The sequence below is a fragment of the Protobothrops mucrosquamatus genome, unplaced genomic scaffold (assembly GCF_001527695.2).
Source record: "Protobothrops mucrosquamatus isolate PMUCROS unplaced genomic scaffold, P.Mucros_1.0 scaffold140, whole genome shotgun sequence".
Taxonomy (NCBI): Eukaryota; Metazoa; Chordata; class Lepidosauria; order Squamata; family Viperidae; genus Protobothrops; species Protobothrops mucrosquamatus.
In genome coordinates this window covers 293798-321786 of record NW_015386506.1, presented here as the reverse complement: position 1 = coordinate 321786, position 27989 = coordinate 293798, and the positions used below count along the sequence as shown (strand labels likewise).

The window sequence follows — 27989 nt, the reverse complement described above, 5'->3', positions numbered from 1 at the left end:
AATAAACACAGATACAAAACTTAAAATACAGGGAAATCAAATTTGAACCAATTAATAATGAAAAGAAGATGCCAACTAATTATTGCAAGAGATACTGTAGCTATTGCTAGAAAATGGGCAACCTATCTAATGGCTGCCCAAGTTAAGTCCTGTTAAAAAAAGGTTGCAATGTAGTCATTTCATGAAACTACAGAGGAGAGTTTTTATGTCTGGACTGCCTCAAGGTCATTTTTGGTGCTTTGCAGTGGGTGTTTTAATAATTGGAGCATTATTTCCAAAGCGTCTGGTTAAAATATTGTATTTATGAATGGAAAATGTAATCCTTATTTCCTAAGTCTTTTCATTGGCTTTGGACAAGCTTCTTTCTTCTCTTCCTTTGTTGTTGTTATAACTGGTGTATTACTGGTAAGCCAAATTGCGCTTCTGTCTCTGTACAAAAAGATCTGAATAACAAACGAGCAGGTCTTGGGAAAGATTCCTTCAGGGTTCTAGTCATTCATAGAATATAGAATCATAGGTCTGGAAGGGACTTGAAAGGTCTTCTAATCCAACTGACACTACGTCTGTGTCAGGGCCTTGTTGTCATCTTCTGTTTCACTTTTTTGCCACAGTACATAATGCCTCTTAAGGATGCTGAGCCCTCATTGAGCTGTATTTTTAATGAGCAAGCTGATTTATTGGGTTTTTCAATTACAGGTAGTCCTTGATTTACAACAGTTCATTTAGTGATCATTCAAAGTTACAAAAGCACTGGAAAAAAAGTGACCGATGACCATTTTTCACACTTTGCATTGCATCATCTCCATGGTCATGTGATCAATTTCAGACACTCGGCAACTGACTCATATTTATGACTGTTGGAGTGTCCTGGGTTCATGTGATCAACTTTTGCGACCTTTTGAACAAAAGTCAATGGGGTAGATTTTCTTAACCCTTATACTAATTTAACAACTGCAGTGATTCACTTAACAACTGTGGCAAGAAAGGTCATAAAATGGGACTTAACAACTGTCTCACTTAGCAACATAAATTTTGGGCTCAATTGTGGTCGTAAGTCAAGGACTACCTGTACTGTTTCTGGAAGCCTCGGCATTCATTCCTTGAAGTCTGTCCTTTTCAGTGAGCCTATATTGACTACAGTTCTGTAAGCATTTATCCCCTGATTTCACTGTTGGGACTGAAAAATTGAAGTTTTCCATAATTTCTCAGCTACTTTCCTGCCTTACCCATTTTTTACATGGATTACAGTATTTTTATTTTTTTTGCATGTTCTAATATACCTGTTTCCTGGGCCTGCAGGTAAAAGGTGTGAGCTGTGTGATGATGGTTATTTTGGAGACCCTCTTGGCCAAAATGGCCCCATCAGGCCCTGCCGCCTCTGCCAATGCAGTGACAACATTGATCCCAATGCAGTTGGCAATTGCAACCGCTTGACAGGAGAATGTTTGAAGTGCATTTATAACACAGCTGGTTTCTACTGTGACCGATGCAAAGATGGCTTCTTTGGGAATCCCTTAGCTCAGAATCCAGAGGATAAGTGCAAAGGTAGGTGGATTTTTCTCAGTTAGTAATGCTTTTGTCACAGTCCAATGATCTTCTAGGACATCAGTCTGCCCCTTTCAGCAGGAGGAAAGCTCTTCCCCCCCCAAAAAAAATATTTGGCCAGGGGACCAGCTGGGAAACACTTCTCAGTACTTTCAGCAGCTGTTGTATCTTCTGCCTCTGTAACTTAACAGAAGATTTGACATGTGCTTTCTTGCCTTAGAACCAGTATCTTAAGAGCAAGCGAAGACCTTCCTTCAGAAGCTGCTCTCATAGAACTATGCTTACATAAATTGTCTATCTAGCACATCTGTAGGGTTTGCACAGAAGCTTTGGTGGAATCTGAGTCTACTGAATGAAAGATAGTTCCTTTACCCTTCCTCATAGAATTTGGTTTCCTCACCGTCTTGGTAGCTTTCCTCTAAATGAATTAGTATTAGAATCTAATGTTAATGTAAAGGAGCAAATATAATAAAATAAAGAACAATCCTCTTAACTTTTCTTTTGAGGCACCTTTCAATATTTGAAATACCTCACACAGAAAATTGACCACTAGAAAGATGTCTGTTACACCCTGAAAGTAGTCTAAAATCCTCATCTGTCCATCAACCAATGCCTGCAGAAACTTTTGGAACTTGGAGGAGAGTGGAGGATTCATTTATTCCATCCAAATGCTTGACCAAAGTGGGCTTATGTTTGCCAACTTGTGTATTTATACATTGTTTGTGATGTGATCGGAAGAAATGGTTCCCCCACCCCATACCTGGAGGAGCACTTGGTTTATAATTTGTGCCAAGTATTCTTTCTTTCTCGCTTATCCCACTGAGATGCATTGCAATATGTAGGCACATATTTGATGAGCAAAAAGACTAAAAACTAAATTGGAGCCTCTACATTTCCTTTGCCTAATGACCCTCTTGGACTCAAAAGGGTTCCTATTTTTGAAGCGTGAAAATGGGAATCGCAGTGCCCCCTAGGCTTCCTGCAATTGTCCTCTGAATTACTTCTGGTTGGAAATCCCATCCTGATGCCTTTCATGCTTTTATTCTTGCAGCTTGCAATTGTAATCCTTACGGCACAGCAAATTTACAGAGAAGCTGCAATCAAGTAACAGGCCAGTGTGAATGCCTTTCACATGTCACAGAGAGGGACTGCAGCTCCTGCGAACCAGGTTTCTACAACCTGCAAAGTGGGCGTGGCTGTGAAAGGTGAGCTCTTCTTTCCTGATGCTGGAAATTGAGTACTGGTGGCCTGGGGGATGGGACAGCATCAGCCAGGTTTCCCAAGAGTAGAGGCGCTTTCGTTAAAACCAGCTATGAAAATTGACTTTTAAAGAAAGCCATCAGTCTCCCCTGTGACCATTTATGCTTTGCACGCCTTCCTAAAATAATGATATTGCCCTACCTTTTCTGAAATGAAGCCTCAATACATGAAATTATGTTTGTGCACTTTCTTCCCCAGTTATTTCTGCTTCTCCTGCCACTGGTGCATTTTAAACTGTTAATCCCATAAAGCAGAGATCTTTTGTGATTGCTATTGTGTGTAGCACTTTCAACTGAGCAGCGTGCAAACATAAGATAGTTGCTGTGGCCGTTGACTATTGATTTATTTTTGTTGTTGGATCTTCCCATTAGTCTGCAGCAGATGGCAGCACCTAGCCAACCTTGATGTTCTCTAAAAGCTAAGCAGGGTTCAGTGTGGCTAATACTTGAATGGGAAGCTAGATTGAATAGCAAGGGGGTAGGATGGATCAGGAGATGAAAAAGCATCCCAAAACATAGTAGGAAACTCCTTTCTTGAGAAAACTGCATGGACATCAACATCCCCAGAAGTTGAAGTCTGTTTGAGGAGTCTTCGTCTTTACCTTACTTCACTTTAAGACAACGCAAATCATTTAAAAGGAAAAGAACAGAAAGCAAACTATTCTTTAAGGACAGAGAAACTTTCAACATTAAAGCGGGGGCAGAGGAACCGATCTGAGAATTTAGTTTCTTAGAGGCTACTTCTTTTCGATTTTTAAATGCTGGCTTCAGAAAGGGAGACCTGTGGGGATCTGGCAATCTGTCCTCACTCCCTGATGTCTTTCAGAACCTGTATCCAATCTAACCATCCCTGGAGTCCATGTATCTGGCTTTGTCAAATAAAGAGTGGAAATATCAACAAACATCAGGCTTTCTCATTTATTTATTGCAGCTACAGCGGTCAGACTGTCCTGTTTGCAAAGGACCAGAGCCAAAAGCAGTTTTAGATTTTATTATATAACTAGGAAGTTACATTATCTGTGTCAATTTTCAAGTTTAGATAATGTTTCTGAAGGGTTGTATATGAAGCATAAAACTTTGGACTAAAATGAAGGATAGGAAAATTCAAATTTCATGCCAAACAAGCTTTCAAAATTCTGTCAAGCCTTAGAAGATACTAAGAGTTAGTTCAAATACAGATAGTCTTTGACTTACAACCATAAATCATGACATCATAAATCAAGGCATCCATGCAGCTGGATCTGATTTTATGACTTTTTTTGCACTGATTGTATCATTGGACATATCACGGTCATGTGACCGCTGAATACTGCAACTGGCCATAAAGGTGAGATTTTGCAATGAGCCAAAAATGCAGTCAGGTGAACATTGGGGTGTACTGTATGCAGCTATTGGAATTCCAGAACCAGGTCATAAGTAGCTTTTTTGGGGGGAGGGGACTCCCTTGTAACTTCAAAAGCGAGAACTACCTATATATTGTTCTTATTTTATTTTATAATAGGCACTTTGTGTTAAAACCATTTGATTGACTCTTAAATTTAAATGTAAAAGTCTTCATTGTTCCTCAAATACTGCATTACTGAAACTGGTTTAATTCACAGAAAGTAGGTATTTTCTAATTGGAGCTTTATTGTGAGTGCTGCATTCCCTTTTGACCAATTGTGTAATAGGCAAATGACATCTGTCTTTCATCCCATACTTTCATCCCTTTGGGCAACGTGTTTTGTTTTTTATGACATATTAGTCAAATCAGAACACGACAAGCGTATGCAGTCTTGTTTCCTTACCTGTGTCCCTTGTTGTTGAAATGTATGCATTGTTCTTCCTCTACTAGATGTAACTGCCATCCTCTGGGCTCCACTAATGGCCACTGTGACATTCAGACCGGGCAATGCGAGTGCCAGCCAGGCGTTACCGGCCAGCGTTGTGAGAGGTGTGAAGCCAACCATTTTGGATTTGGTCCTGAAGGCTGCAAACGTAAGGGGAGTGGGGAAGACGCATTTCCTGTCCCAATCCTTCCTCATCCATTTGTTTTCCATCTCTGTTGCTCTGTCTGGAGAATCTGTTTATTGCCATTAGTGTTTCCTTAGACTTGGACACCACAAGAGGTTTAATTCCCCCCCTCTCCCTTTTGTCTGCCTCTTGCATGTTTTCTCATTTTAAGTCCAGCAAGGATGTTTTTGCAGTTATATGAGTCTTGCTTTTTGTCTCTAGGGCATTCAGATTGCATATACTGGTAGACCATCTGCTGCTTCTTGTCATAAACACTTGCCCTGAATTTTGTCCCAGAACTGACCTGTTTTTTGGCTCTTACACTCCTACGCTGTTGCTGCGGAATGTGGCCTTTAGCTACTAACTCGGATTGAGAACATGGAAAGTGTAAAATTTAGGGCATACATTCCTGTTTATTTAATCCTCACCGTTTCCTTACTTTAAAAAAAAATAAATTAGTCTTGGATGAATAGATCTACTGCATATATAACACTAACTTTGGCTTTAGGAGTTGGCTTTGGGAATGCCAAGTGCTTTCTCTTTTGTCATCTACAAAATAATTACCCTACTTCCTTTTTCTCCTTTTGAGGAGTTACCATTGTTCTGTGTCATAAACTTATTGATGCAAAACTGTAATGGCAGTTTGAAATGTTGTTGGGATACAGCTTGGTGTCATCTGATGCAAAATGGGAAGAGGGAAAACTAATCGAAGCATATTCTTTTGAGTCTAAGTCACATACCCTGGTTTGCAAGTGGAACTGGTATTTGGACCAATACTATAAATTACAGCAATAACAAATATAACTTTGAATGTGAACATTATTTTATACGACAAAAATGTAGAGCAAACATTTGCTTTTGTCAGACCATAATTGAGCCCAGAATTTCCATTGCTAAGCAAGGCAGTTGTTAACTGAGTTTTATGCCATAGTTGTTCAGCAAATCACTGCAGTTGTTAAGTGAATGACGTTGTTAAGCAAATCTGGCTTCCCTATTGACTTTGCTTGGCACTAAAAAAAGGGATCTTATGACCATTTTTCACACGTGATTTACATTCAGATGCTTGGCAAGTGGTTCATATTTACGACGGTTGCAACGTCCCAGGGTCATGCGATCCCCTTTTGCGAACGTCTGACCAGCAATATCAGTGGGGAAGCCTGATTCACTTAACAACCGTGTGACTGATCTAACAACTTCAGCAATTCGCTTAACAACTGTGGCAAGAAAGGTCATCAAATGGGGCAAAACTCGGTTAACAACTGTCTCACTTAGCAAGAGAAATTTTGGACTCAGTGGTGGTTGTAAGTCGAGGACTATCTGTATAAGTAGCTCAGTTTGTTAAATTTCTTCAAACGCAGTGCCTTAAAGGTGCAAAACCATTATGAATCTTGCATGTCTGACTACCAGATATATAGATAGAGATGTAGATATGTTTGAAAATCACTGAGAGGCACGCCCTAACTGAGGCTAGGTGGGACAGGTATGACGCATTGAATCAGACTATTTACAGATACATTTGCTGCATCATTGTTTTTTAATAGTAAAGTAACACATGGTAAGTCTATATTCATGATAGAATGGTGAATCAGACAGGATAAAAAAATGAGCCACCAGGGTTAGACAGGATCCCTCACTGCTTGTTATTTTCTTGGCATGTCATACGGAAGACTTCTTCAACTGTATTTCCGCAAGATGTTTTAGGACAGCAACTGCTACAAAGTGCAAACTAGCAAACTAGTCTGGATGGAAATTTTGGGAGTTCCTGTCCCAAAGCTGTTTTTGGGCAGGATGATATAATAAACCTCCCCTTCATGTGAGTACAGGTAGTCCTCCACTTACAACAGTTCATTTAGTGGCCGTTCAAAGTAACAATGGCACTTAAAAAAAGTGACTTGTGACCGTTTTCCACACTTACGAACTTTGTAGCATCCCCATGATCATGTGATCAAAATTCAGATGCTTGACAACTGACTCATACTTAGGTCAGGTGATTTTGCAACCTTTTGACAAGCAAAATCAGTGAGGAAGTCAGATTCACTTAACAACTGGGTTACTAACTTATCAACTGCGGTGATTCACTTAAAGACTGCTTTCTATCATTGTTGCTTCAGAAAGCTGTGTTCACAACAACAACATCAGAGAGTCTTTTCTTGTTCCACTTTGTCTTTCAGAAGAGCTGGAACCTTCCATAAATAAGTAGTCCTCGACTTCTGACTGCAATTGAGCCCAAAATTTCTGTTGCTAAGCGAGACATTTGTTAACTGAATTTTGCCCCATTTTATGACTTTCCTTGCCACAGTCGTTAAGTGAACCCCTGCAGTTCTTAAGTTAGTGACATGATTGTTAAAGGAATCTGGCTTTGCTTGTCAGAATGTCGCAAAAGGTAATCACATGACCCCAGGACACTGCAACCGTCATAAATATGAGTTAGTTGCCAAACATCTGAATTTTGACCATGTGATCATGGAGAGGCAGTAATGGTCGTAAGTGTGAAAAAATGGTCATAAGTCACTTTTTCACTGCTGTTGTAACTTTGAACAGTGACTAAATGAACTGTTGTAAATTGAGGACTACCTGTACTATATGTACAATTTCTGGCTCCCATTTAACAGGTAAAAGTGAGCAATGCAAAGATTTTCCTAGTAGCTAAAGGCCACGGTGTACTAGTAGCACCAATCCATTGACGTTTGAAAGAGATTAATTCATTGGTCTTCTAGATATCCCAAGATTAAAGAGTTTTCACACTGTTCTTTTTTCGTGTGCCTCTTCCCTAATCGTTATTTAAATGCCTTGTGTTCCCTCAGCTTGTGACTGTAACCCGGAAGGTTCCCGTTCCCTTCAGTGCAAAGAAGACGGTCATTGTGAGTGCAGAGAAGGCTTTGTGGGAATCCGCTGTGACCAGTGTGAAGAAAACTACTTCTACAATCGATCCTGGCCTGGTTGTCAAGAATGTCCTGCATGTTACAGATTGGTGAAAGATAAGGTCATACCGATAACAAAATTTGCCAGTTTATAGTTAATTTTGCCAATTTAGAGGTTGCCTATTTTTATAATGGGGAAAATTAATAGGATATGTGTTTGTGCTTGGCACAGAAATGTTCTACTGGCAAAAAATATAATGTTGCCTACTTAAAAGCAACAGCAGCAACAGGTATAATACAAAAGCTACATCAGTCTCAATTCTAACAGCTCCAGGAATCTGTATATTCTTCCCTGAGCCACTTTGCATATTTTTAACATCTTTTTGTTCATCCTTTTTTTTTATCTGGAGCCTTCTAAACCTATGTAGTTGTCTTATCGATTTGTTGTTCCCTGTTGTCTCATTTGTTCAGGTTGAGGAGCAACGGGGTAGGCTGCGTGATCTGGAAAATCTTATAGCTAACATAGGTACAGGTGATGACATTATAACTGACCAGGCTTTTGAAGACAGACTGAAAGAAGTTGAAAGAGAAGTCATGGATTTACTTCGAGATGCCCAAAGTGTCAAAGGTAGGTTAGCTGTCTTCAGTTAATTGAATTAAACCATTTAGCAGCCTATAATATATTTCAGAAGCAATCAATTCCTATGTGTATATGTGTTTAGATATAAATGTTTTTCAAAAAACAAAAACCCTAACACAAACTAATAAAGATTAAAAAAAAGCAAAGAAAGAAAGAAGAAAAGGAAAAGTGCAGAAAGAGAGACAGAAAAAATTAGAAAGAATTTTCCAATTTATTTGCTCAGTTTTTTTTCTGTTATTCAGTTTTTTCTGAGCATCAAAACCACAAATCATAATTGCTTTTGCTTTTTTTCCTGTTTCACACAAAATACAAAGGGTTCCCAATCAGCCATAAATATATAGTTATTGTTTTTTAGTCTAATGAAAGTTTTGCCCTCTCTGCAGATTATTTCTTCTTCTTCTTCTTCTTCTTCTTCTTCTTCTTCTTCTTCTTCTTCTTCTTCTTCTTCTTCTTCTTCTTCTTCTTCTTCTTCTTCTTCTTCTTCTTCTTCTTCTTCTTCTTCTTCTTCTTCTTCTTCTTCTTCTTCTTCTTCTTCTTCTTCTTCTTCTTCTTCTTCTTCTTCTTCTTCTTCTTCTTCTTCATCGTCATACATTGTGGGAGAAGAGATATAGTTTTGATAATAACACTGAAGAAAGAAGCCGCCATGTTAGAGACAGTACTAATAGTTGGAACTGCATTTTACATTTTAATGATTGAAGTATTGTATCAGATTAAATTTAAATTAAACTATTATAGATTATGTTTAAAGGCCATTTTCGAACTTTGTGATCCAAAGATTCAGTCACAAAAGAGAGATTTATCTTGAGCTTTTCAAATGTCTCTCATCACAGAGAAAGTGGGAACTGATGAATCAAATGCATGCATATATTATATACTAATACCCACTGTACTTTGAAATAAAGGATTAGAGGAGTACTTCAGTCCTAAACTCTGTGAGCAATAGAAACAAAGTTAAGCGGGTTTTCTTCTCAGTTTCTTGTTTATGTATATCAGTGGTGTTTCTTGGAATATTATTAAGCCCACAAAACCTAAAATTTTTACTTCCAGTTATTTTAAAACTATATTGTGTCATTCAGAAGAGAAAAAGGAAAGCAAAGGTCATGTATGTTAGCAGATACATTTAACTTGATTTGTGTTAGAGATAAGTGAAAAACTTTACAGAAGAGATAAATTGAAAAAAAAACCAAGGAAGATTTCTTACTGAATTATCTGGTGTGCTGCGTTTGATCCCAGTGGAGAATTCTCTCCTCTGAAGACGTACAAAACCCATACTGTTCTAGAGATGAAAGGTCATTTTGTGAAGCTTCTATGTAAAAATCTGTGCTCAGTATTTCATATTTTCTATGGTCACGATTTTGGCAAATCCCAGCAAAACCTTAAAGTAGTTCATAATCTCCTTTCATTGTTGTATTTATTCATTGGATTTATAAGCCACTTTTCTGTTTGAGGCAAGAAGTGTCCATTCTCTCATTTCATAAAATGAATTAGTGATAAAAACATGGGATAATAAACTTGTATTTGCCCGTTTCTTTGTGTGACTCATTGTTCCTTTGTTCATTCCAGATGTCGACCAGGGGTTGATGGATCGTCTGCAGGAAATTAACAGAACACTTTCTAGTCAACTTGGTCGGCTGAGGAACATCCAGAATACAGTGAAACAGACAGAAAACCTGGCTGAGCTAGCTCAGGGCCAGGTGGAAGACACAGAGGGGCTGATTGACAGTGCTTCAAATATGCTCCACAAGGCAAGGATGGCTATTGCCAATGTGGTGAGTGAGATTTGCATTCTCTCTTTACATTTCATACCTCGCGATGGGATCAATCAGGGTTTCATGAGTGCCAGAATGATGCTTTTCAAAAACGAATATTGCTCAATCAAATCTTTATTACAGGCATTGACCTGCATAATGAATATTGCTTATTCCCCCCTCCCCAAATGTCTAGCCTTTTGGGGTGGGGGTTGTGAAATCATGCTGGGAAATAATGAAAGCCAAGCAATACTTAGTAAAATTGTAAGATGGACTTACAATGAGAATCTCGAATGAACTAAAGATGCGGTATATTTTTGCTAAGTAAGAGACATTACACAAGATGGTCCAATGTATAGAATTTGATGGCTCCCAGTGCAGAACAAAAGGTGGCCCTGCTGCAGGACATTTTCAAGGACTGCTGGCGTGGGCATGTGCAAAGTCTTGAAGAGTCTCTTGGTCTTGATCAATCCTTTGACAAGCACTCCTTCAGGGTGGCTTGACAAAACATGGAGCCCCTCATTTAGGTACCAGAGTGATGCTGCCACATCATTCGGAAGCACCTACTGGACTGGCTTTAATAGTCTTCTGTGAAAAAATGTTTCGATTAAACCAAAGCTGTTGAACAATGCAAGGAGACCATCTCAGAAGCCCTGAGTGGGCTCATTTCTTCTTTCTGTAGCCCCATTTCAGAGATTGGGATTGAAGCATCTCCATCAAGCAATGCCCTCTTGCATTGCTCTTTGGCTGAATATAAAACATTCTCTCTGCAATCAGATACCAAGATTGGTATTCGTAAGGAAACCTTATTGAAATCATTTGCACTGTCATACTGATAAGCATGGCTGCATTTCCTTTTTATATATAATATATTTTATTAATTTTTTAACATGGTCACCTTAATATTCGGTAAACAGTGTGTTGTCTGGGTTTACATTTAAAAAACATTCGCTAACAATTGGTTTCTATGATCTATAATCCACATAATAGCTTTATTTGCTTTCCTCTTCTTCCCATAATGTTCTCTTTTACCAACCTTAAGTTAATACAGTTCTTATTGTTTTGATAAATAACAATTGAATATAATTTTTTTTCTAATATTTCCGCAAATAATAATCACATCAATATAATATTTCTTTTCTATCTAGTCATTCTGGTTGCCTCATCATAGATCCCGTTTACAGTTCTTGTTTACATTCCCCCCCCCCCAATATTCAAGACATTCTTACTGGCTATTTTTTCTCATGTATAAACCATCCCATAACTTTTACCTTACTTAAGGAATAAATAAGACTAAAAAAAGAGAAAAAAAGAACAAGAGTAAAGAGGGATAAAAAGATAGTATACTACTGAAAGTCCATGTTTCCCCTAAGCTAATACATATTTATTTCCAAAGTTTTTCCATTCTTTTTTACCATAATTAAGAATATATTTAATCTAGAAATATTCCATTTAATAAATCTAGTCATCTGGTCTTTTAACTCTTATTCAAAACATTTTTTTAATCCATGGTAATTTTCTTAAAATCAATCACATTTAAATATCTAAAATATGTCCTTATATATAAGCCATTCTAACCCTTTTATATTACTCATATCAAGAAAGAAGAGAAGAGAAGAAAGAGAGAGTCTCTATCCACGAATTTGTGTTCAGTTATCTGTTTTATCTTCTCCTTCTCTATTGTTATTTCCTGGGATTTTTTTTTGTTGTAAAGTTAAATTGGAGATGAATTGGTTTATGTTTTCAAAGTTATTTTGGATTTCTTTGTGTTTTGAAGTCATTGTTGTTTGAATTAGTTGCAGCATCTCCTTTTCAAAGGCATTTATTTTTTCTTGATAAGTTCTTTCTGCGAGTCTCTAATTTTCCATAGTGGTCAAGAATTGAGGTTTTCTGGCTGCATTTTCCTGATGTGCTTTTCTTCCCCTGGACATTTTTTTCTGTCAGTACATCATGTGAAAGTGTTTAAGAACAATCATGAATTGTTTTACTGTATTTTTAACAAATACAATGAATAGCCAGAAAAACATTGCATTCTCCTTGCGTTTCTCAGTTTCTGCTTGTATTTGAAAACAGCTTCATGAATTTCCAGTGACCGATTCAATTTCTTTTACAGCTGCTTTGTGAATTGGGCTTTGTAGACAATTAATATGCAATCCCATATTTTATCTCTGACTTACAAACTGGTACCTAGAAAGGAGAAATGCAGAAAAAATATAACTCAGTTTTCATCAGTCTGATTAATTTGACAGTTATTTATTTCTTTGTTGAATTTTCTAATTTTTCCATTGCAACCTTGTGATCATTAGACCAGTATTAGTGTCCTGCATCATGTATTAAAAAATAATAAACTGTCAGCAATTGGATAACAATTACTTGTACATCAGCTTTCAAATATTATAATTTTTTCCGTCATAAAATATCTGTCTTTATTGCTTTTTAATGTCAATGTGTACATGTGGTGGAACTCACAGGAAATGATGGCACTGCAAACTTCAGCCCTTCAGGGTCCAGACAAAATAGATGAACAACACTAGATTGCCTGATATAGCAACACCTCTCTGTTTCTTATCTCTGATACAAGCAACTGTTATTTGCTTGTAGTAGTGTAAAATGCAAGAAATGGTTTTTGAAAGTTTTATGGTTCCTCTTTCAGTCTATCACTCCACCAGAATCAACCAGTGACCCCAACAACATGACTGTCCTGGCAGAAGAAGCTCGCCAACTGGCTACACGGTGAGAGATGCTCCCTTTATTCTCATGGATAATTTTAACCATGCCTATATTTGACAGATTGTTGAGGAACCCAGTAGACTACCATCTCCCTACTTTATTTAAACTTTTCGCCAAGTCCATCATGCATTAAATGGTAACTTCCCTACATCTCCTTCAGCCTAAGGTCTCCTCCCTCAATTCTGTGGAGGGAATGTTCTCTTCTTCCATATTCTTTCTGCTGTCCCCAAATCTCACTCCTTTTAAAAAACAATCCCCTTCTCTTTTCTGCTCTGAAAAGAACTGATTGAAAGAAACCCGCAATGGGGCAGTTATACATTGTTATTCTTTTTTGAATTGTGTTGCTTCTGGTTATTTAATTGTACTAAAGGTTACATCTTATCAATTGCAAAAATATAGTTACATATATACTGCATTACTTAGGTTGTAAAAGAGCATTTACTGTATGCAGCTTTTCTCTTTAAAGTTGTAAAGTTTTCAGCTTGGAAAGAATGGGCTGTTTTTATTGAAAATGAAGGAATCCCATGATTTTCCTATTCATAGAAAATGTGGGCCGGACTTTTATTTTATATTTATCACATAATTCTAATTCTTAATAGATTCTGATTCTAAATAGAAAACATTTTGTAAGAAGGGACTCAGAAGGAGTGAAAAATCTTACTTCTAATCTACAGTATGTTTCTACAGTGATTATGGCGTTCTGCGACTCACTTGCTCAAACTGATTAAAGCCTCAGCCAGGTCTCCATCTTCTGGTTTGAGGACAAGTTCCAGCAAACTGAGTTTTAATTTACTGTCATGGCAAGCACCTCCTTCTCCCCCCCCCCCATTATGCGTCACTCATTTCCTATTTGAGCAATACTGTTGAACAATGGGAATGATGTAATCTGCCACAAGATTTAGAGGAGAATCTTTGTGGTAATCCTTTCCAACAGATGGGAATGGAGGCATTTGCAGAGTTAGGTCAAAGGTGGAAAGCAGAGGTGATTGGAAGCATGGAACCGGGATAACGTGGAATGAAGGCTGCACTAGTGCCTGCTCTCCAGAACATGATGCTAGGCCAGAAATCAGCCCCATTCTCAAAATCTCCATGATGGTGTATTTGCCACAGAAGCAGGTTCTTGTTTAACTTGGATTGAGTTAGTTATCAACAGAAGCACAATTCAAGCCATGCAGTTGAAACTGAAACAGGATGACATATTATTGGTCTCTTTGAAACCATGCATGCATGATGATGATGATAATGATGCTTGGAAAGGAAAATACATATAGTAGCATACTTCAAATCATTTGTTTTCCTTCCCTTTTATGTCCCAGGCATAAAGCGGAAGCAGATAATATTGAGAAAATAGCTAAAGAAGCAAACGATACATCATCACAAGCATATAAGCTACTCTTGGACACACTAGCAGGAGAGAATGAAACAATGAATGACATTGGTGACCTAAATAGAAAGTAAGTCTAAAACATGGAAGCTTCTGATGCATATAGTTGTTTTGTTTTAAAATGTGTGAATTGCCTTTCAGAGTCAGGATACCCCTGGTGGTTTAAAGAATTGTGAAGAGGAGCTGTTTCTCTTTTTATTTCTTAATTCCTGTCTCAGTCTGAAGAATTCAAAGAGGGATATCTATGAACTATACGGGTATTCAAATGCACTTAAACTTGCCGTTTTAAATTGTATTTTACAGAACAAGAACTTCCTCATCTCATTTGCTAGCTAAGGTTTCTTCTTACTGAAGTGAACCATTATAGCAAAACAACTATTTCTCAAGAGCAAATATATTAAATAGAAATAAGCACATATTTGTTATTCATCATTTATTTTTAGGTTGTAATGATACAGTAAAAAGTATTTGTAGACAGAGCATTTGATGTGTTCTAGCTAGTGCTTAAAGAACAGAAATATCTTTTTCAGGGTCCCATTTCAATGACACCCAATCAATTAATAAAATTATCAAATACACATAAGGTGGAGAGGAAGAATAAAGAATAGAGGAAAAGAGGTGGATCATTGGAGGACAGGAAATGCAGTAAGAAAAACAATAGACTTGGGAGGGGTTGGAGAAGAGATTTCTGAGATCCTTTGTCAGCTGCTGCAGGCAATCACAGATCCCATATCCCAACTACTTTCTGCTTATACTAGTAGCAAAACAGAAGATAATAACAACTGCAATAACAATAGCAACAATCCTTCAATCCCCACTGGGACCCCCTGATCACAAACACTGTTGTACATGACAGCCGTCTTGTGACTCTTAGCGTGGTTTTCATTGTCTTATGAGTACAGTGTTGCAATCATCGTCAAGAGTGGCCAGGATAAGTGGTAAGCAGGTGAATGTTTGTGGAATAAATAATTCGGATACCCCACAAATTGTGACCAATCAGTATTACTCATAACCCATGATTTCCTTCTTAGGCAGCTTTCTACCTGCAGAAGGATGACCACTAGCCATGTATATGAAACAAAACATATGTTTGAGCTTGCTATAAAACAGCTGCACTGGAGACATTCCATTGCATTGTTCAGAATTGGCTGTCTTCTTTGAAGAATTTCCAGGGATCCAGTTATATGAAACAATCAGACTCCTTGCTCTGAAACCAATATTCGTAGAAATCCGTATCTGAAACTATACAAAAGTCTTATCCCTGAAAGCTTAACATCAGCAGGCTCAAGAGCCTATATCAGTGGTGGCGAACCTATGGCACGGGTGCCAGAGGCAGCACTCAGAGCCCTCTCTGTGGGCATGCACGCCGTCGCCCCAGTGCTAGGCTTTCAACTGGGTTTTATAAAACCTTTTCGCTTTAGGCCTCCGCCATGTGCAAAAAAAAAATAAAAATTCAGTCAGTCAATTTCAACTTCTCGCGGGGAAAAAAAGATCTTGCAAAGTTGGAATTGATTGAACTTTTTAGTCCCACCCAGTTTGCCGTTACCACAGCCACGCCCACCCAATGGGCCACACCCACCCAGCACTCGACAATACATAAATGGGTTTTGGGTTGCAGTTTGGGCACTCAGTCTCTAAAAGGTTCGCCATCACTGGCCTATATGTTCCCAAAGCTCAACAAATCAACCTGAACCTTCTATTTTTAATAATCTAGTAAAACCCCATCATCTTTTATCTGCTTTTTTTTTTCAGGCAAGGCTGCCTGCCTGCCAGTAAATAAATAAAAAGCATACCATCCTCTTATGCGAGGAACCCACATGAATTCTAGCTTCCCTGTAGTAAATACCTTTTTTTAAAAAAAAGCAGTAATTTACCAGGCAAGCTGACAAACTATGGCTGTGAGCACTTTTCTTCTGTCTGGACTTAACTGCTGTTTTTCTCTCAACTTACCTGCCCCATATTATTCATTTCAGTGAAAACAAATAACAGCAGGGGTATTATTGGCCTTGCTGCTATACTGCTATACTATATACTAGTCCAGGGGAAAAAAGAATGGGGCGGGGGGGGGGGGGGGGAATCGCCTCAGAAAAATCAATCCAGTTGAAATGATGCTGCTCAATCTGGGTGTATATCTGAGATTAAAGCCAAGATTTTGAATGCAAGTGTTTAGCTTTGGGCTTTAGAACCCCAGCAATGACTTCATCAAAAGATGTTTTGCCCAGCCCTAACAGCCTCTTGGTAAACACCTTGTAATAGTAGTGCTACGCGCTGTTTATGAAACTCATTTCAAGAGAGCACAGGATCTGGCAGGATCTCCTTGCAAGCTGCAAGGGGGAAATGAGCGATTTTTTAAAATAAAGATTTATTGAACCAAATAAGATCCAGGACCAATTCAAAGCATTTTTCATGGTTATTGAGTAGCTAAAGGCTGTGTTTAGTCCCAGTAACATAAGATCAGGCTGCTGAAATTAAATTAAGGGATTAAAATGGCCACATTTCAATATCTCCAAATCCCCCTCCCCCGTCTTTTTTTTTTTTTTTGCCTGTTTTGACTTGCTTTGGGGGTCTTAAGGATAAGAATAGGAATAGAACGTTTCTAGGAATTACATTGCTCTCATACTAATTCTTAAGATTTAGAGTTGAAGTCCACATACCTGAGAGCTGCTAAGGTTGAGAAATCCTGGCTTAGATGTATTCCCCAGAGATGTAGGTCTTAAAGCATAAACTTGAAGGCAAATAGTTTGCTATAGTTTCTGCAGAAAAGCTTGGAACTGCTATTAAACGTGGAAGCTAGAGGATTAGGGACTAGATGGATTCAAGCAAATTAATACTAACTTCTAGTTTTAACAATACAGAAAGCTACAAAGTGAAATTTGGCTTGTTTAAATGTTGGGAAGTTGTCCTACATGTACTTAATTACTTAGTTGTTATGTTTGAGCCTCACCTTTCTTCTAAGAACTCAAACCAACATACATAATACTCTTTCCTCCTAGTTCATTCTTATAGCAACAGCTCTCTGAGGTGGATTAGGCTGAGAAGGATTGGCTTGATGTCAGCCAATAAACTTCCAAAGCAGAAGGCAGATTTGAGTTTGTTGCTATCTTGATTTAAATCGAGCACATTAAAGTTGTATTGCCTTGGTTTTTTATAGTACGGGTAGTCCTCAACGTATGACCACAATTGAACCCAAAATCTCCATTGTTAAGCAAGACAGTTGTTAAGTGATTTGTGTTCCATTTTACAATCTTTTTTGCCAGAATTGTTAAGTGAATCGCTGAAGATGTTAAGTGAATCATGCGGTCATTAAGCGAATCTGGCTTCCCCCATTAAGTTTGTTTGTCAGAAGCTGGTTGCGAAGGTCACAAATGGTGATTACATGACCCTGGGGCAGCGCAATTGCCATAAATGCATGCCAATTGCCATGCACCCAAATTTTGATCACGTGACCATGGGGATGCTGTAATGGTCGTAAGTGTAAAAAATGATCATAAAGTCACTTTTTTCAGTACCTTTGTAACTGTCCCTAAACTAATGGTGGTAAGTCAAGGATTACCTGTAAAGATATCACAGAATATGTCATGTTTTTGTTCTCACGGTTCAGTTTGGACTCACATAGCCTCCAGAGGTCAAATTGGAATGAGGGGAAGTTTTGCTTTCTGCCTTCTAACAGATAATAGAAGGGCTTAAATAAAGAAGAAGGGCTTCTTGTGGCAAATTTGTGCCCTGCCATTGAATGCCTCTTTCCATTTGAGTTTTATTTTCTCTTGGCAAAAATTGAACACCAAGCTCAAAGAAAAAAACAATATTCTTAAATCAAAGGTGAGGAGTCTTTAGCTCCTGCTTTCATGTGACATACGGTCCTACCCATATTGCAGATCTCAACGTCCCCCCCCCCCAAAAAAAATTATCATTGGCTACAAAGACATTTCTCACTCCAGCCTTAGGTGAGCAAACCACACAGAACACTAATGGAATGTTTTTGTTTCTCAGGTATAACCAAGCAAAGAATATTGCACGAGACCTAGAAAAGCAGGCAAATAAGGTCTCTGCAGAAGCAAAAGAAGCTGGAGAAAAAGCTCTACAAATCTACGCAAACCTGACCACTCTGCCATCCATAGACACTGCAGGGCTAGAGGTATTTTGAGATGGGCTCCTTGCTGAAGGCATTTAGATATGGTTAGCACATCTTGAAAATTGTACTGGCATATCTTAGGTGACAATACTTGAAGTTTAACTTTGGCTGAGGAATTATTTATGAAATGCTTTTCAAAACAAATCATGTGAAAGACTGGATAACCCCCAAATTTAAATCAAAGTATGTAGAATGTTTTAAAGCTATCTAACATGGATGCAGTTTGAAAAGTAGCTAAAGTTGTTCTCAAATGCATCCAGTCTTGTGATGCTTGTGCAGACGCATCCATGTCCTTTTTTTGAAAATGCAGATCTTTTCATTTTCTTCTGAGTGTATCAGCATTCTTGGGTCTGGAAAAGGGAAAGGTTTTAAAAACAGGATAGATGAGGACCAGAAGGACTTTTTCTTAGATTTAACTCTTAAACAAGGCATCTATTAGGAGTCTGTGAAAAGAAGGCTTAGGTGGCTCAGAGTTACTCTGTCTTAATGTACTAACCAGAAAAAGAGAGGGCTGTGGTATACATACCTAGTTTCCAGGACAGTATAAGCCAACCCTTTTTTCTTGGCATTAAATCTGACTCAAAATTCACTATATGAATCTAGCTTCCTTGGTGATAAGGGCTTGATACTAGAATATTTTTTTTTACTTCCCAGTCTAGTTTACCACCCAGGATTTCCTAAAGATCTTCCTTCCAATTACTAATCAGGTTCCACCATGATTTAGCTTTTTTTGAGGTCTCTACTCCTAGGACCTCCTAGGACCAACAAACAAATACATAGATTGGAAAGACACTTATGAAATAACTTGGAACCCTGATTTTTCCTTGCAGAGATAGTGGCCTCCGTAGTTCAGTTTTCCTTTTTTCGGTTGTACAGAAATAGTGAAAACCATAAGAAGTCAAATCTGCTATATTTTGATTACTCATGCTTACACCAGCATCCAAGGCATACCTTGAGGCCTTATTAAAACATTTTAAAACCTTCCCTTTCATCTTACTATATTAGAAAAAAAAGGATTTGAAGGAGAAGGCTTGCACTGGGCATAATGGCAAGTGCCCAGTCCATTTAAATTGTGCAATGTTTCAAAAAAAAATGGTGGAAAAAGGTTATGATTCTTGAGTATTCCTGAAGACAACATCTTCAGCATTCCATTAATCAAAGAGGTGCTACAGAGAGCACAATGAGATCTGCATCAGGTCTGGAATCTCCTTAAGGGGCGTGTTTGATCCAGTCCATCAGCTGATGGTCTTATAAGAACAGTCTCTTGAATGTGTAGGATGAAATATCAGTTTAGGTTTCTTAAATTCGCTGAAACTGTTTTTCTTCCTACCTTTTCTCCATATTTCAGAATGAGGCAAAGAACATCAAAGAGGAAGCCCAGGAGTTAGAACTACTCATTAAAGACAAACTAAAGAATTATGAAGATCTGAGAGAAGACATGAGACAGAAAGAATTGGAAGTTCAGAATCTTTTGGAGAAAGGCAAGACAGAGCAGCAGGTCAGTTATATTAACTAGCATAAATTCTTGTCCCTGATATGTCAAGAACATACGCTGTGTTTTGTACATACCCACTCATAATTTACCACATATTGCAGAACTGTAATGGTCATTCATTATGCTCTTTGATAATTTTCTTGAAGATGTGGAGTCTATCAGCATAAAGACTACATTGTGTGGTACACATCACTTGTTTTTATTTTTGTTTTATTTACGTTTGATAACTGCTGGAATGATACCAATCTACCATGTGATTCCACATTTTTTTCATGTGATAACAATTGGCTAGAACAGAGGTCCCCAATTTTTTGGGCAGCAGGGGCAGGTACCACAGAGAAAGGTTTTTCCGCGGACCAGAGGGGGTGTGGTTTTCAATACTGCTTGCATCCTGAGGATGGCGCTTTGCTTGTTTGTGCAGCCCGCTTGCTGACATGCTGCGGACCGGTGCCGCTCCATGGACTGGGGGTTGGGGGACTCTGTGTAGTTTAGAGACCTTATCCTTTCTTGCATCTAGTATTACTTTCTTGATAGTGACAAAAAAAAACACCTTTTTATCCAAGTCAAAGGTGAAGTTTATTTATAAAGGATAATAAAACTTTGTTTTTTAGACTTACCTTTGCAGGTAAAATTAAGATGAGGAAGAAAGTGGGATCTCAGTAAATTAGATTTGCACGTTTTTATCCCTGCCTCATGCCTTTTTGTTAGTATAGATACATATATAGAATAAAAATAAATATAGAAATGACTTTGCACTTTTGAGCAAACTGCTTTTCTCTTTGAAGCTGTTTGAACATTAGAATTTGACCAGGTGTGTCAGAAGAGCACATATGATAACTTGCTGTGTATTTGCTTAGACTGCTGATCAGCTTTTGGCTCGAGCAGATGCTGCCAAAGCTTTGGCCGAAGAAGCTGCCAAGAAGGGAAGCAACACACTCCGGGAAGCCAATGAGATCCTCAACAATTTGAAAGGTAGGCAGCCTAACTTCCTGAGAAGCCATGTGACAGAATGGCAGGATGTCCTGCCAGAATAGACTTCTCTTTGAGCAGGAATCAAGCTGTTGTCTTGCTAAGTCTATTATTCTGGTTCTTACCATCTCTACCTCTACTGTAGAATGTATTCTGTTGAAAGGACAGTTCTGTTTCACTTTGTGGGAAAGGCAGAATTCAATTTCCTGGGAATGGACAGGAATCTTGGGAAGTAAGGCTAAGAACTAGTAATTGAAATCAGCAAAAAGAAAAGGGTGGAGGTTCCTAAACCCTTTAAGACTTTTTACTTGAAGGATATTGCTAGCTTTGTAATATTTTTGCAGCCAATTATAAAACATGGACTTTCCAGAAAAACAAACCAATAGGCTAAAAGGAAAATAATTTCTATCTAAGCCAAATGTCAGGGAGATGTAGGACCTAATCTCCAGATCCTAAGACCACTTTTTCATTTTTAAAAAATCATTATTTCTTTGCTATAAAACCTATTTTATAAAAGGAAAAGCGAGGGGCAGAAGCAAATTTTTGACCAAGGACGTGAACACAAGGCAGAAGTGGGATCTGAGTCCCAATGCAAAACCATATTTACCTCCACAAAAAAAATATATATATAATTCTTTAAGATGTACATACCAGACACAAATATCTATAATAGATAAAATATCTCTGCACACACAAAATAGCAAAATGCACAATAGCAAGCAAGGAAAAATTAGGCAAGACACAAAAGTACCTTAGAATGCTTCAAACTAACCACTATTTTTTTTTTCTAAAAATGCCTGTTGTTCTTATTCTTGGAAATAAGGGCAATGGCTGCAACACTGAAAAATTCATTTCCTTGCTTCACGCTGTGTTCCCAGATTTTTTTTAAAGGAAGGATAAGCAATCATGTGGACCCTTGTTGTTTTCCAGAAATTGCATCTCAGTGGTGGAACATGTGTTTTGCATGGAGATGTTCCCAGGCTCAACTCCCTGTATCTCCAAATAGTAATAAGAAAGACATGTTCTATTTGAAACTGTGAATAGTCACTGTCACTAAAAATAAGGCAGCCTTCCATGTCTTAATTCTTCCAAAATTTTGGTTCACATTTCTCATCATCTCTGATCATTGATTGGGCCAATGGGAATTGTGTTTTAAATCATTTTAGGGCATAAGTATGTGCAAGGCAGGTACAGACAATATGAAGTTGGATATTACAGTCATCTGATGCAAGTTTCCATCATGCATTTCAGACACAAGCCATAATTCCTTCAGAATTATAACTATATATAAATTAAGATTTTAGGAACAAGTATAAAACAAAGGAGTTGGTAAAACTTAAATACTATGTTTACTTCACATTGGGAGGGGGAATGTCCTATAGATTATACTGTAGGGAGAATATGTCAGCCAATGATAGCTAAATAATATTTCAAGGCGCTGAGCTGTCAGCTGGAAAGCTGATGGCCCAGGTTTAAACCCAAGCACCAACATGATGGGGTGAGTTCCCATTACGTGCCCCAGGTCCTGCCAACCTAGCAGTTCAAAAGCATGCAAATGTGAGTAAATGAATAGATACCACTTCGGTGGGAAGGTAACAGGGTCCCATGTGCCTCAGCGTAAAGTCATAATGGTTACATGACCATGGAAATGTCTTTGGACAATGTTGGCTCCTTTGGTTAAGAAACAGAGATGAGTACTACCCCCTTGAGTTGAAAACAACTGGAAAGGGGAAACCTTTATTTTTATTTCAGTGTTGAAATAAAGTGTTGAATAGTAACAGATAGGGGTGATTATGACATCCTGGGACTAATACTATGATTTTCATCTTTGCTTTTGCAAACTGTCAATGGGATTAATTTGACTGCCATTGGACTAAAAAGTTGGACTGAACAGATTTTGTATGATCTACTGTAGCTGCACTTTGTTTTTCCCTTGGTTTCAGACTTTGATAAGCGTGTGAATGATAACAAGACTGCTGCTGAAGAAGCTCTTAGGAAAATTCCTGCCATTACCCAGACCATTATGGATGCAAACAGTAAGACCCGCCAAGCAGAACTGACACTAGGCAATGCGGCTGCTGATGCCAGAGAAGCAAAAAACAAAGCCGATGATGCTGAGAGAATTGCTACATCTGTAAATAATGTAAGTCATGGGAAAAATATATATTGGTAGCAGAGTTCTGAGTCATTCAAAAAGCAGTGTCTTCCCCCAGTCCTTGGCAGAATTGTACTGTCTATAAAACCAGGCCTCTATAGTTCTCTTGGAGAATGCAAAGCCTATTAGCAAGACTGTTGCCTAGCTCTTTCTGGAGATGGGAAGAGAACATGTGTAGCCCAGCCATATCAGATGAGCAATTAAAAGAATTTCAGTAGCACCTAGATCAGGGGTCTTCAAACTTGGCCCTTTTATGACTTGTGGACTTGAACTCCCAGAATTCCTCAGCCAGCGTGACTGGCTGAGGAATTCTGGGAGTTGAAGTCCACAAGTCATAAAAGGGCCAAGTTTGAAGACCCCTGACCTAGATCAAGACACCATGTGTAAGGCAAAGATTAGTGCAAGATGCTCTGACCTGATGCTTTCCCCTTTAGTTAGAGAAAATTTACGACAAGGACTACCAAAATTCACAAATGGGACATGAGGACTGTTGTGATCAAATGCCACAGTCATTGACAATTTTGGATTGCCTGGACTAAAGAGCTTGAGGTCTTTCATAAATGTTCTTGTGGCATTAATAAGACTATTAAATTAAGGAACCTGTTAAGAGCAAATGCACATGGATCTCTGTTGAAATAAGTAAACAGTCCTCTGTGTTGCTTGGCTTTTGGTCTAATTTTCTAATCTTGGAATATGTTCAGTATCTTCAAGAATTTGATTTCTGCTAATCCTAGAATGCTAGTGCTACAAAGGAGATTGCAGACAACACCTTTAAGACTGTTACCGAGTTGGACAAAGAAGTTGATGACATGCTAAAGCAATTGACAGAAGCAGAGAAAGAATTAAACAAGAAGCAACAAAGTGTTGATCAAGATATGATGATGGCAGGAATGGTAAGTAACTGTGATTGCTAAAAAAACCCAAAACCGTTTGGTTGTTTAAGATTCTCATCCATTATAGAGATCACAATGTGCTATACTTAATCTTTTTAACGAGGTAAAAGTACATAGGTTCTTGTCATAAGATTGCAAAACTCTTCTTACCACTGAAATCACATAATATTCCTCCTTTGACTACCTTGTTCCTGGTGACATTTGCCATCCTATGGAAATGACATGACATCAAGCATCAATGAGAGAAAATGGATATTAGTGTGATCGTTATTCAGTTATTTTAACATGGCATTTGTAGAAGTGGACATCTCAATTCAATCTTTAAGTTTGGTATTAGGACATGGCATCATTCCACATAACTGTGTTCACCCATGAGTCATTGGATAAGAAGCATACTTTACATTTTATGTTACAGGCTACACAAGCAGCTCAGGAAGCAGAAGATAATGCAAAGAAGGCAAAGAACTCCGTGAACAGTTTGCTGAATATGATTAACGAACTTCTTGAAAAATTAGGTATTTATACGTATTTCCTTTCAGCTGATGATTTACTAGAAAATTCTGCCATAAACAAGTCAGGTTATTGCTTTTGGCTATATCTTCAAGGTGTTTTGATCCTCAACTAATGAGTCTTACCTAGCAAGGATATTTGGCAAGCAGTGTTTGAATTATAATCTAAACATTTGGAGTATGTATTGTTTGTGAAAGATGGATGATAGTACTTCTCAGCATGACTGGTTATTTCTGCACTTTCAGTAGTAACATTGATGTGTATCGACAGCTATGTTAACCTTGGAAGCAGCTGGGAAAGTTGATCTAAACAACTTGTGGACTTATTCTAAATATTAAAATATATAGATCTAGAATGGGGTATGGTGATTTAAATGAAGATACATTAGCAGGCAACCCCAGAACTATCAAGTAGACAGTATTGCAATTTGCAATCCAAATTTCTGATTAATTAAAATAGAAGTAACAGCCTTCATATATTCAGTTATCATATTGGGAAGGAGGCTATGTAGGCTAATGAAAAAAATTAAAAAAATAATGTGAGTAGCAGACCTATAGTAATCCCCATAAAATTGACACTGTACTTGATGCTAGCATATTAATTTCTTAAATGAAACACTTTTGGTGGTCATTGCTGAATCATTCATGTAATGGGCCTTTTTAAACATTTGTGCTTATTTTTTGTCTTTCTACATTGGTATGTATATTGAACACAGATCCGTTACCTGTGGATGTCCTCTTTTTCATATGTTAATAGTCTATCCCTCACACCTCTTTTTTTTCCCCTTCCAAACCCATTGCTTAGCAGAGATTTCCCTGGCCAGGATCCAGAAAACACAAAACTAATGTTGTGAGCCAAAGAGAACTTTCATTTGTTTTTGTTTACACAGCAGCTCTTCAGACAACAATCTAGCAAATAGTTTTGTGAAACACAGGACCATATATTTGATTTAACATATATCTCAATCTGCTTTTCTAGAGAAAAAATAAGTTTTATTTGAGTATCACAAGCTCTTTCTAGAACTCTAAGGTGTTTTTTAAAATCCTAAATGGAACCTGTCTGTTTCTCCAAAATTCTACACATCTTCCAATAGTATCTAAAAGGTCAGAGCAATAAAATGCAAGGTTGAGTAGAAAAATTCTTCCCAAGTGTCTCAATACAAATGAGAGAAGATAATACAGTAGCCTAGTTTGCTGCATAGCTTCCAGTATCCTACAACTGGCTGAGATCTTGTATGGTTCAGCTTGGAGTGATGGCTGCTCTGCAAAATTAAAGCATATTATGAGAGAGAAGCCTTAGGGAACGGCACGGTGGTCTAGAGTTGGAACTGTCGCCTCACAATCAGGAGGCTGTGAGTTCAATCCTAAGTAGTGGCAGATATTTCTCTCTCTGGGTACAGTGAGTTATTATCTGCTGCGAACTCCACATAGGCGTTAGGAAGGGCATCCAGCCAATAAACACTCAGCTCCATTCAGTCAATCTGACTTCACCCCAGTGCAAGGGATTACAAAATTGTTAAAAGAAAAAAAATGAAAGAGAAACCTTAATGGTGAAATGCTGGTAGTGAACAAGAAACTGCATAAGTTTCATGTAAGAAGAAAAATGTACATACACACGTAGGTAGAAAAAGAGATGCTAAAGCACAAATTAAGTAAACATCAGTTGGTAATATAAATATTCACTATGAAGATCTACAAATTCTACAAAATTTGAATTTCTGAGGTGGCATTTAAAAGAAACTTTGAATTGAGTGAGTTATATTTTGTTTCACAGATTTTTTTTCCACAGCTTGAAATTTCACAATTGGAATGTTAAAGTAAATGTTCCCTTCTAGTGTAGTTTGGCTAGGGTGATCTATTGTTTCTTGAAAAAAAACAACAACCAATTTGCTTAGCAAAAGACCATTTAATGTTATAGAGATTCAGTTTTTTTCTCCAATCTGGTAATTGGAAATAACTTTTTGTAATAGATTGAGGGGGCTTCCTAACTTTGTACTTTTCTATCTCTGTAGCACGAGTGGAACCTGTGGACCAGAGTCAGCTGAGTATGATTGAAGATACTTTAAATGCTGCAAAAAATCAGATGAAGGATAGTGATTTGGACCGGAAAGTATCCGAACTAGAGAAAGCCGCTGAAAAGCAAGCTAGTGCCATCAATGAATATAACAGGGACATCAACACCATTTTGAAAGACATTGGCAATCTAGAGGACATCAAGAAGACCTTGCCAAGTGGCTGTTTCAATACCCCATCCATTGAAAAACCCTAAGGGTGTGCCAAGGGCAGGGGGGGCATTCCCTCAGTGACTGGTGAAACAGTTTTGGCTGTGGAGTGCCTTAATTCCTAGATGATGTTCTTCAGGACCTTGACCTCATCTTCCACACAGTTCAGTCGTTCATTCTTTCCTAGTTGGGGGTTGGGGGGGAATGCAAGTATATGAACTAAAAACAACTTAATTACCAGCCTTGGGGCATCAGAAAGATATCAAGACATACACTCTATACACTACTTTGCTCAAACACTCTACATTCTTTTTCTCAGAAATTGTAATTTACAATATGATGGACTTTGTACTGAGAACTGAAGTGAGGGAGGGCACAAACACAAGCTCTTTTTTTCATTCCCTTTTCCATTCCTGTATCTCCTGCCCTCCTGCAAATTGTTAATCGATGAAGGAAACAGTTTGGCTACCAAAGTATTAAATAGCAATGGCCAGGATAACCACCCATTCTGAGAAATGCATGTGGGTTTCAGAATCAGCATTCTCCCCAAACAAGGAGAAAAGGTTGAGCCTATTCTTAAACTAGTAGCCACTCAATGCTTTGGTAGCCAGCTGCCAGCTATTAAGAACCTTTCTAGTGTGCAATATGTATATGTGTATCTTGTTTCTGAGACTGTTCTCAGAAATGCTTTTGAGGAGTCATGAGGAAGGAGTGGTATATTAGTTTTCCATGGTGCTAAAGCTCGGCCTGTAAAGCAGGCATGCATTTGGGCCTGTAAGGATAAAGTCAGGTGCTTCAGTTTTAATTGGAAAAACCTGCTTGTGGCCAGAATTGTTCCTGTCACTGGGTTAAGATGGACAGATTTTTTTGTCTCTTAAAAATGAAAAAGAGATTTTAACATTTCTCCTCGCGTTTAGGGCTGGGGGGGGGGGAAAAGCAATTTATTCAGAAAGAACTTTACTTGCTAGGTTTCCCTCTGAAATATGAAGCTGTTGTAACCTTATCTGGTCAAAACAACCCCAGGGGATTTTGCAGTTCTCTTTATATCAAGTCAGAGGTGGTTTTGCCATGAAGAGTATGTCTCTTTCCTGAAAGTACCAGATCCCAATAAAGTACAATAGACTTTTTTTTTTCCTGGCAAAATAAGAAAAATGGCCAGGCCCAATTCTAGGGACAAACATATAGAAATTACAGTATTGACTAGCTGAGTTGTTTGCAACTCAGTATGAATATCTGTCCTGTTCAGAAGTTTTGCCCCTTTTCTATTTGGGAAAGCTTTGTAGGTAGAAGGTTTGTTTTCTTCATAATCTCTCATACATCATTGCGAACTAGAGAAAATCATATCGGCCTCCGTTGTTTCCTCATTAGTGTGGTCTGATGCTTCCACCCCTCCCCCCCTGCCTTTTGAGAACTGTGTACCAACCCTTAAACACTATGCAACTTTGTACGTTTGCG

General features: G+C 38.1%; 1 protein-coding gene across 1 annotated transcript in view; it reads left to right on the top strand.

Moving 5' to 3' along the window:
- LAMC1 (laminin subunit gamma 1) overlaps positions 1-27191 on the top strand; it is a 142559-nt gene extending 115368 nt beyond the window's left edge. The window contains exons 14-28 of the mRNA XM_029283565.1: positions 1300-1545; positions 2597-2750; positions 4639-4781; positions 7601-7779; positions 8129-8285; positions 9861-10066; positions 12699-12778; positions 14092-14229; positions 18150-18294; positions 19640-19789; positions 20644-20758; positions 22699-22898; positions 23645-23813; positions 24229-24318; positions 26325-27191. Coding sequence (XP_029139398.1) covers positions 1300-1545; positions 2597-2750; positions 4639-4781; positions 7601-7779; positions 8129-8285; positions 9861-10066; positions 12699-12778; positions 14092-14229; positions 18150-18294; positions 19640-19789; positions 20644-20758; positions 22699-22898; positions 23645-23813; positions 24229-24318; positions 26325-26581 — 2429 coding nt within the window. The 3' untranslated portion in view covers positions 26582-27191. The remainder of the gene's footprint in view (positions 1-1299; positions 1546-2596; positions 2751-4638; positions 4782-7600; positions 7780-8128; positions 8286-9860; positions 10067-12698; positions 12779-14091; positions 14230-18149; positions 18295-19639; positions 19790-20643; positions 20759-22698; positions 22899-23644; positions 23814-24228; positions 24319-26324) is intronic.
- Positions 27192-27989: the final 798 nt, after the last annotated feature.